The 10,964-nt window shown below is 33.0% G+C and overlaps 1 protein-coding gene across 2 annotated transcripts; it reads left to right on the top strand.

Annotated features, from left to right (window-relative positions):
* The first annotated feature begins 2,182 nt into the window (after positions 1-2,182).
* Positions 2,183-9,663, top strand: LOC117408474 (uncharacterized). Of its 2 annotated transcripts, XM_058996552.1 has the most exons (8): positions 3,075-3,198; positions 4,899-4,985; positions 5,298-5,387; positions 5,508-5,591; positions 5,938-6,015; positions 6,385-6,465; positions 7,854-7,905; positions 8,321-9,663. In XM_058996552.1, the coding sequence occupies exons 2-8, from the start codon at positions 4,914-4,916 to the stop codon at positions 9,373-9,375; spliced, it is 1,512 nt and encodes a 503-aa protein (XP_058852535.1). In that variant the 5' UTR covers positions 3,075-3,198; positions 4,899-4,913; the 3' UTR covers positions 9,376-9,663. The 2 variants fall into 2 exon arrangements, with proteins under 2 accessions (XP_058852540.1, XP_058852535.1); XM_058996557.1 differs by lacking the exons at positions 6,385-6,465; positions 7,854-7,905; positions 8,321-9,663 and adding exons at positions 2,183-2,530; positions 3,397-3,668 and having other exon boundaries at positions 3,067-3,198; positions 5,938-6,211.
* The last annotated feature ends 1,301 nt before the right edge of the window (positions 9,664-10,964 follow it).

Raw genomic sequence — 10,964 nt, 5'->3', positions numbered from 1 at the left:
TATTTCAAGATATCTCTAAATGATTTAGAGATATCTCTAAATGAACAGGAAGCTATTTATGGCAAGCCAAATTATCATTTAGAGATATCTCTAATTGCATTTTAAGATATCTTGAAATATTTAGAGATATCTGTAAAACATTTCAAGATATCTCAAATTGAATTCCAGATATCTTTAATTGTGCAGTTTTTAAGATATCTAAAATTAATTTAAAGATATCTGTAAATCAATTTGAGATATCTAAAAATGAAATAAAGATATCTCAAATTGATTTACAGATATCTTTAAATACTATGGAAACCATATGGATTGTGCTAGCATGGCACGCCAAACTGTCATTTAGAGATATCTTAAAATGAGGGTTTTAAAGATATCTCTAAATCATTTAAAGATATCTTGAAATAACTTCCTGTTCATTTAAAGATATCTTTAAATCGTTTGAAGATATCTTCAAATAACTTCCTGTTCATTTAAAGATATCTCTAAATCATTTGAAGATATCTTCAAATAACTTCCTGTTCATTTAGAGATATCTCTAAATCATTTAGAGATATCTCTAAATATCTTCCTGTTCATTTGAAGATATCTTCAAATGGACAGGAAGTCCATTGAAAACATAGAGCATTTTCACAGGAAGTCATTTCGAGATATCTTGAAATAACTTCCTGTTCATTTGAAGATATCTTCAAATGATTTAGAGATATCTCTAAATGAACAGGAAGTTATTTCGAGATATCTCTAAATGATTTAGAGATATCTCTAAATAAACGGGAAGTTATTTGAAGATATCTTCAAATGATTTACAGATATCTTTAAATGAACAGGAAGTTATTTGAAGATATCTTCAAATGATTTAGAGATATCTTTAAAACCCTCATTATAAGATATCTCTAAATGACAGTTTGGCGCACCATGCTAGCCAAATCCACATATTATTTAAAGATATCTCTAAATCATTTGAAGATATCTTCAAATAACGTCCTGTTCATTTAAAGATATCTCTAAATCATTTGAAGATATCTTCAAATGAACAGGAAGCCATTTCAAGATATCTCGAAATAACTTCCTGTGAAAATGCTCTATGTTTTGAATGGACTTCCGGTCTATTTAGAGATATCTCCAAATGAACAGGAAGTTATTTGAAGATATCTTCAAATGATTTAGAGATATCTCTAAATGAACAGGAAGTTATTTAGAGATATCTCTAAATGATTTACAGATATCTCGAAATAAACAGGAAGTGTGTACCTTACGTTTGTTTTTGTTAATAAACGTACGCCATTTGCATTTGGAGGCATCACTGTTATAATTCTAACAACGAAGTGAAGATTGTATTTTTTTTATTTAAACCTCATTACTTTTTTGTACTGGAAAAAAAGGTAAGTACATGAATAGTACCGCTATTTATGTTTATTTATGATTTATGACAGAAAAAATAATCGTGTAGTAAGTACAGTATAACTTAGACGCGTGGGGATGTGCTTATGTGTAAGGTACAAAAACGTTCAACGAGATAAATGATTTTAGAACAAAGAATTAGTTAAGGTTTTTGTGTAAAAGAAAAAGAAAAAAAAGCCTAATGAAAATGTAACGTGAGACCATCTGTATACTTGATTAGAAGTTAAGCGTGCAAACTTCATACAAAACAGGTACAATTTATCGTTGGGTTCAATATATTATTATGTGTGTACGTTGTGGCAGCTTGACATTGAGTCGCTATTTATGTGACTGCGAGCTAATGGAGAATATTAGAACATAATTGCGTTGCAGATATGACATGTTAATTCAGACTGGTCGCGCACCACTTGCAATATGTTCTTCGTTGCGATCTGGAAGCTTTTCCGACTGTTGTTGGGGGTGAGGGGTCATTAACAACATATAGGACAACATATAGGTTTCACATTTACACAATGCATAGTAATTATGCGACCTTTATGTAAATTGCACTCGTGTCCAGCTGTCGGAAAGCATCAAAAAAGTTTTTGATTTTCTTATGGAAACAAAAACAGGTTAAAACAGGTAGCGAGTTTCGCACAGTGGGAAGACGCTTTTGATATTCGGGCAAGAACAGGTCATGCGCAACGCCGCAAGACATATTTTCTTTTCATGTCCCTCCCCGGCTCCGTGCTTCTTTTCCGATACTGTGACTGTTTTCAATCTATCAGCATTTCACTTATAGGCTACTAATCATTAACAGATATATAATTAAAATATATGTACTGTGAATGATACAGTAATGTGTGTGGTTATTCAGAGCACTACGTTCTTTTGTGGGTGTTTATTATGTAACGTTATATAACCCTTTGTAAATATTCACAGCATTATTTGATTACAGAGGTCTGCCTCATGACAGGTGAAAGAGAGCAGGTACACGGGGTTTTAACCCGCGCCCTGTCATCAGTTCGCCAAGCGGAATCTGAATTGAGGTCTCATACAACTGACGATATAGATGATTTTGATGCAGCCTCTTTTGTCAGTGAAACAAGGGCCTTGTTTAGAAGTAGATCTGTGGACTCATCACAAAGGACAGGTAACATAAAACATAAAGAAAATATGTTATATTACCAACCTGCTTTACGCCAGCCAGTTATTTTTCTAAATGTAGGCCATAATAGCCTTTTTTATTATTAATCTTAATGTTAATGATCATTTAAGTACGTTTTCATTTTCTTTTTTACAGTGTCATACATCATTTAATATTTGACAGAAAAAAGGGATAGAATATCTAAAGACACTGCTTTTATTCCTTTTCTGCTGCTACCTTGTTACTATAAAGCAACACAGATGTCCTCATATTTAGAATGGTGCTAAGTAATTTATGTTAGTTATTTAAAAGTATTTTTAATGTTAATAAGGTAATTTTCTTTTATTTCGTATCAACTTTGATTTTGTGTGAACCTTTTTTCTGCTCTCCATTACTTCTAGAATAATATTCAATGTTGACTATCTGAAGTTAGAATTCTTATCCCTGATTTTTATGCCTTCTGTACTTTTAGCTGTTTCTTTCATTCTTTCTTTCTTTCTTTCTTTCTTTCTTTCTTTCTTGGAAATTGGAAACTAATGTAGGAAAGACAGGCAGAAAAAAAGGACGGCAAAGGGGACATTTATGGAAGACTCATTTTTTCTTACTGCAAAAGAACAATGAAGAATTTGTACCACCACCGTCTGAACTATCAAGACTGACAAGAAATGGATTAGGTAGGTTACGTATTCTCCTAATGATAACCCTTCCAGTGTTTAATGTGCATTTTATTTTTTACTATTTAAAAAAAAAAAAAAAGAAAAAGCGTAAAGATTAAAACCATGCATTTTATTTGCAAATGTTATGTTACACAATAAAATTTATATATTTTAATCAAACCACTGATTGTTTCTCCATTGTTTATGTTGCTGTAGGAGTTCCTAAATGTGAACAACCTGCTACCAATGAAAGATATGGTTCAAAATCTACTGTTCAGCGAAGCTGGAGTTTAAGACAGTTAGAGAATTTTGTGCAAGATAGTTTTCCTGACGTTCCTTTGCATCTAACTGGCTTTACCTTTGCAAAGGCAGAGAAGGGTCGGCGTCTTAGTAAGCTAAACATAACGTCTGCAGCTGACCTACAAACCAAGATAGGAAAAGGAAAGATTTTTATAGTTCCTAATCGTGATATACCATTGCCAATTGAGGTAGGTCAGTTTATTCTTTATGACAGATGGATCTTTACTACAGATGGATCGAGTTTTTTTTTAGATTAAATCAAAATACAATAATAGAAGCTTAAATAGTGTGCATATATATATAGACAAAGAGACAGACATACATATGCCTACATACATACATATCCGAAATCTCTGCTTAATTTAAATGTACAGCTATAGCCAAAAGTTTCTGCATCACCTAGAATTTCAGGATTGATTGAGATTATATTTATCAATTTAACTACTTTACAAAAACTGAGGATGTTTTCTTAAGAAGCTATAAAGATTTATACTGCAGTGCAATTCATCATACAGAGATTCGCCTAGTTTAAATTCACTACATATGTGATTCCTACCAATTTTGCAAATGTAAATAAAACTAAATGCCAGTGTATTTGATCAGTCTATTACAGTGGTCTGTTAGTAAATAGTTATACTTTGATAGAACTAGTTTTAATTGCAATATATTTTCTTAATTCTAATATATGTCACTTCTCGGCTGGTTGCCATAAACACAAAGTTTAAATCAGGGCATTAAAACACATGCTTTTTAAAATAATGTATTATTGCATTATTTAAGAAACACACTTGCAAATTGTATTTAACTTTGTTCTTTATCTCATGATGTGTGTTCAGTTATGTGTTTGTTTTATGTCTCAATAAATGTGAATTGTAACCTGCTGTAAATCCCCATTAAACCTCTCAAGTAAGAGTTCTTATTGCTCACTGTAGCAGGATAGCATCAATAAGGAGACTCGGAGCCCAGGAAGCTGCAGTTTAAAGCACCGGTGCACACATTTATTAACACAAAGAAGTGTCAGTAAGAAAATAAACAAGCACAAGTGCCAAAATAAAAGGTTAAACAAAGCTATTCTGAAGTCAGACGGCATTCCCATCCCTGACCAAGTGCCACACAATACCACCTCAAACACACCTAAACACCTTTCCCCAAACAAAGGATCTCACTTCCTTATATAACATGTGGCTGGAGCCTAATTAACCATTAATCATTCAATTAAGGCTCCAGCCACATTCTCACATGTATTATGGATTTTAACCCCTTCCCTGCCAACCCTATATTTGCACCACAGACACACACAACATTTATCCTAAGGTTTAAAACAAATCTATGTCAATCAATACAAACATACAAGAGTACAAATAGGAAATTGCATGAGTTTTCCTCATTAGCTATGGATTTTTGTTTGTATTATTCAGAGAACAGAAGGAAGGATGTTAAATGAAAGCCGTCAAGTAACAGCAGGAAGCAATGCATCAGTGACCCAATTGCAAGTTCAGGAGCAGGTAGATATGACCTCTACAGAAGAACAAATGACTGGATAGCTTCATAAATAATTATCTTATTTATATTTGTACTATGAAACCACAGGCCATTGTATCATACAACTGCTCAATAAAGAATGTGCTACTATTGTATGCCCAATGCTAAGGTGTAGGAACCAGTTCATCTTGTGGGTGCAGTATGACATTAATGATCAGTACAGTCTTATGTTAACTTTACATTCATTGAGCAGAATTGGCTTTTAGCTCTGCCAAAAGGTTGTCATGTACTTAAATTGGTGAATATTTAGTAGTGTTCATTGCTATTTTTTCCAGGTGCATATACAAGAATTGTCAAATGGAAATATTGGTACAAGGACTTCAGAAAATCCCATTGTAGAAGACTACCACCAAAGAGAAAATGAGGTACAGTCATAGTTTTTGTTCCTTCACTTAGGAGTCCATACACATTAAAGGAGTCTTGTTACACAATGTGTTTCTAATTTGTGTTCATTTACTGGAAAAAGTAATGATTCCGTTTTTTAGGTTATGCAACAACATGCTACCAATGCAATGGCTGATCTTCTAGAAAATGAAACATCAGAAAACATCCCACAAAGGGCAGCTGAAGTAGGATAACTATATTGCTTATATTGCTTAATTGGTCTATTGTGCTTATTTATGTAATATATTAGTGTTTGTAAAGCCCTTGTCTGGTCAGTTTGGTGGGCTTTAAATGCAGTTATTGTTTTAAACCAGATCAGCAGTGATGTATTGCCCCAAAACATGATCTGATTTTTATATGTTCACCAGGTCTTTGCAAAACCAGTTACTTTGGTGCTGGATGTTCCATCTGAAATGAGCTGCCAAAAAACATTTCTCTTAGGGGCAAACAGATACCTGTAGACATTTTCATTTTAAGGAGAGGTAGTTCAAATACTATTTTTACACAAAGAATGCATTTCTGTTTATATAGACTGAGATTCTGGACATTGAGCAACTATTTCAGGCTGATAGCTTCGAAAATGAACTGATTGCAGCTGGCCAATCACAGGTATCAGGTTATTCACTTACTATTGATGAATAGATTCACTATGCGATGACTATGGAACCAGTGCAAACAATAAAGTGAAGTCATTTTTAATAACACCTTAGAACTTCTTGGAATGAACATTGTACTCTGCAGTCATCATGATGTCATCCTCCAGAATTCTTAGAAAATTGCAATACTGTAGACAAGCTGTTTTTTATGTAGCTGCAAAATCCTGTAATTGATTATATATATATATATATATATATAGATATATATATATATATATATATATTTATATATATATATATATATATATATATAATTTGGCATACTTCAAGCACTCAGTCTTTTATTCTAATTATACTCTTTTATATATATTTTTATAACTAGTTTCAATTATCAGAATGGACTACTCATCCATCAACGCCTCCACCACTACCTTTCTCATATGTAAATGCTGACACACCAACAGTAAGTGTACTGCTGGAACAAAGATACAAAGACCCTTTCCTGGCTGGACTCCTCCCTGGGAGAACAGGAAGAAGCACTCCAATGACTTGTAACCTGACCTCTGATTGATCAACCTAAGTTGAAACTACAGATACAAGAGAGCTGCTGTGGATGTACTGTTTTTTAGGTAAGGAAAATAATTGCTATCATACGCTTCATTCAGTATTTTACTAAAATATTCTTTTCCAAGCATGAAAATCTTTAAAGACTGAAAAGCATATATCTTTTTTTTATTAAGCCTCTTTTTTAAAAAAATTGCAGACAGCTAATGTGTTGTAGCTAGATGTGGTGGTCTTTGTTTAACAGGAATCATTTTATCTACATTTTGGAATGCTTAATGCAAATATTATTATTATTATTATTATTATTATTATTATTATTATTATTATTATTATTATTATTATTATTACAGTAGTAGTATTTTTACTTGAAGTTCAAAGGATGTATTCTTAGAACTACACATCTAACTACATTAGTTTGTCTGCAATTTCAAAAAGAAAGCTTAATAAAAAATGCATTTCAAAGTCTTTCAAGATTATTCTGTTTGGAAAATAATATTTCAGTAAAATACTGAATGAAGAGTGTGATAGCAATAATTTTACTTACCTAAAAACAGATCCACAACAACTCTCTTGCATCTGTAGTTTGAAAATGGAGGACAGACTAATAGCACATTAACAGCAACTCCTCTGCATCTGTAGTTTCAGCAGAGCAATAGGACTTCAACCTAAGGTGGCCAATCACAGGTCATGTTACCAATGTCATTGGAGAGCATCTTCCTGTCCTGCCAGTAAAGGTTTGTGGTGCCAACATGTTTTTAATTAGAAAGTGCTGTTTTAATGTTTTGAAAATCTACAGAAAAGTTACAAACCTTTCTGCTATTGCTTGGAAGGCAAGAAACAAAATGTTTGTTACGGCCTGAGTGTTTTTAGTTTTTGAAAAATGTATTTTATAATTCGGTGTTCATAAGTTATTGATTAATGTTTTCATGCAAAATATTATATTTAGCTTAGTCTTTGTTTAAACTATGTAATAATTTTCAGCGCACTCATAAGATAATTCATTTTGAAATAGCTTTGCTCAAGTATATTACATTTGAAGTTTTTTATGTTGTTACTGTTATGGTATAAGCTTTTGTTGTTTCCCAGGTTAATAATTGTGTTGCCAGAACTTTAAACCTCTCCATTATTGCTGGATTGTCTTCCATGCTAATACATACAGTATATTGAATTCAAAGAAATTGATTGGATGAAAAGAATGGTTAAGGTATTTTAATGAGAGGTTTTAATTTCAGTATTTTCTGCAATGTTACATATTAGATATTTTCTCTAATATTTCTCTCCCATAAGGTTCAGCTCCACCAGTCTCTTTTGGGAGAAAAGGAGCAGGAGCTTGAAAGAGGTATGTATTTATTTTATTTTTTTTAACTCAGTTAGAACTCATTATTCGGCAACTCTAAAATTGCAGTTTAGGAACACTGCCAAACTGACCTTTTTTGACTAAAAATTATGTTATATTACCGTATTAAACTTTAGTTTATGAAACTGCACGTAATTAAAAAAAAAAAGAAAGAACAAAACCCTCGGTGAGGTAGAGACTGCACTGGGTGATAATCCATACATCGTAAGAGGCTCTTGGGTGTGTATTTCATGTTCACTATAGTGATCTCTTCAAGAAACACGGTGTCTCTCACAATTGAGATGCCATGATAGTGGATATTTTAATAACATTCAGCATATTTCTGCAAAATATGAAAGTTGAGGAATGAAAGGTACAACTTACTGTAATGTAACATTTGTGTTTCTACCTTACACAGCTTTCTCTGATCTAGATGTGTTATTGGAAGAAGAAGTTACAGTTGAAGTTAAAAGACACACTGTTCTAGAAGATGTACAAAGAATTTACAGTAATCAAAGTATCATCAATAAACGTTTACATGTTAACTTTATTGGGGAAGAGGGAGATGACTTTGGTGGGTTAACAAAAGATCTTTTTTCTTCTTTTTGGAACAGTGCTTTCATTCAGTGGTTTAAAGGTGAGGATGCTCTTGTCCCATGTATACCAGTAAATCAATATGCCAAAGCGCAGGACATTTTTTCTGTTGTTGGTAACGTTTTGTCACATATGTGTCAGCTTAATCATTGCGTGCCACCCAGATTTTGTAGATCAACACTGCTATCTGTTGTGTTTAATACCTCTATGATTGATAGTAGAACACTGTTGGATGACTTTATGCTCCATGTAACAGTACCTGAACGAACCTTGCTGCAAAAGGCTTTGAATAGTTTTGAAAAACTAAGCATTTCTGAAAAATCTGACTTGCTGACCTTTTATTCTGTGAATGGCATGCACACAGTTCCTTCAGCTAAAGATTTTAGAGAGCAACTGGTTCTTGTAGCACAAAATGAACTGGTAATAAAACCAATGTTCTTGAATTGCTTTATAAGGCAGGCTATTCCAGAGTCTCATATGAGAGCATTTTGGTCACAGTTAGATACAGACTTAATTTCGTACCTGTACTGGCAGGAGATGCCTACTGCAGACCGTGTGTTGCAGTGTATAACAACTTCTGAAAAAGACCTGAAACCTGAAGAAGAAGTTGCTTATTACTATTTACGTGACTTCATCAAGTCAGTGGATCAGGATGAAATGTCCAAATTTCTGCATTTTGTTACAGGATCCCCATTACTGCCAAATGATGGCATTACAATAGTATTTAATAGACTTTGTGGTAGCCTGAGGAGACCTATTGCACACACTTGTAGCAATACACTAGAAATACCAGTAAGCTATGCTTCAGTACAGGACTTCAAACGAGAAATGAAATCCATTCTAAATTCAGAGAATGCATTTATAATGACAATGCTTTAAGGTAGTGGTTAGAATCACAGCAGCTATATCTGAAGTCAAGTGATGTGAAGAATCATTTGACAAGGGATGTTTTTATATAAAAAAATATATATTTTACTTGTAAATGCCCAACTACTTAAGCCTGCTTCTTTCATAATGATTTGTAAAGCCTTGATAGCATGACTTCCCAGGAACACCACAGCGTAAAGCCTGTAAAAAATGGAGGGTCAGCAATCAGTTGAGATAAAATTTATAGTTTTCTGTTCCAATTCCCTTTTAATCCATTCCAATTACTTTTATGACATAGGCTTTTTATTGAGCATATATATATATATATATATATATATATATATATATATATATATATATATATATATATATATATATATATATATTTATATATATATATATAGACACACACACACACACACGGTAATCTGTCGTTTATCCGCTATGATCAAGCTCTTCAGTAACTTTAGTTTGTTATTGAACAGAGAGGATTAGTTCAGAGATTGTAGATCCTACCAAAGTTTTTCTACACTTTCGTGGTATGTGCTCCGTGCGCTACCATTGCTGGTAGTGTCACGTGAGCTGTTCAGTGTGTTGATGTGCAAATAAAACCTGTTCGCCTGCGGGGCATATCAACTCCGTCTCGATCTCCTGCCTGTCACTCAGCAGCAGATGCACGCATCCACATGACAGACGTCTACCCTGTCACAAGCATTAATACCCTGGATCTATCTTCTCAAGTGATTTAGGGGAGCTCCCTAATAAAAGCCCAATCTCAAAACAATAATTATGTGAATATAGTAATTGTTACAACTGTGTATAATGATATTTAAAACAGGATTCATTTAACCGACTTTTTACATAACCACCCTTACTCTGGTTTCACCGCAGTCGTGTGTGTGTGTGTGTATATATATGTATGTATGTATGTATATATATGTGTGTATGTATGTATGTGTATATATATATAATGTATGTATGTGTGTATCTGGCAGCTGGCTCTTTGAGCTAATATATATATATATATATATATATATATATATATATATATATATATATACACACAAAACAGTTGTCAAACACGTGTAACTTGTCATGCGATTACACAATTACAATACACAATGTTCAATAAAGAAAAAATCTACTACTAAACGGGACTTGTGATGTTCCTCTCATCTGAGTCTAAGAAATAATCACGTTAAGTTTAAGGTGTAAAACTTAACTCACCAAGTCCTGTGATGGTGGAAAATATGATAAATCTGCCTTCCAAATGTTTGATTGCATTGTCTTATCACCTACTTTAAAGTTACAGGGCTGTTCAGCCATTTCATTGAAATAACACTGTTTTTATTCTGTTGCATTTTACTGTCTGAGCTTACGATGTGCCAATTAAAACCATACATTTTCAATGGAATGGAACCTTGCCGCTCATGGTTTATCATACTGATGGTGTCAAGTTGTTTGAGCAAATGCCCTTTGTTGTGTAAGGCATTTTCTTTCTACATCTCAAGTGTGTTTTCTTACAAAAAAGTTTATTTTGAAAATATGACGTCAAATTGTTTGTATAAAATGACCTCTTTGGGGATTAAACATTGTATGTA

The sequence above is a fragment of the Acipenser ruthenus genome, chromosome 2 (genome assembly GCF_902713425.1).
Source record: "Acipenser ruthenus chromosome 2, fAciRut3.2 maternal haplotype, whole genome shotgun sequence".
Lineage (NCBI taxonomy): Eukaryota > Metazoa > Chordata > Actinopteri > Acipenseriformes > Acipenseridae > Acipenser > Acipenser ruthenus.
This window is presented reverse-complemented; position numbering and strand designations above follow the sequence as displayed.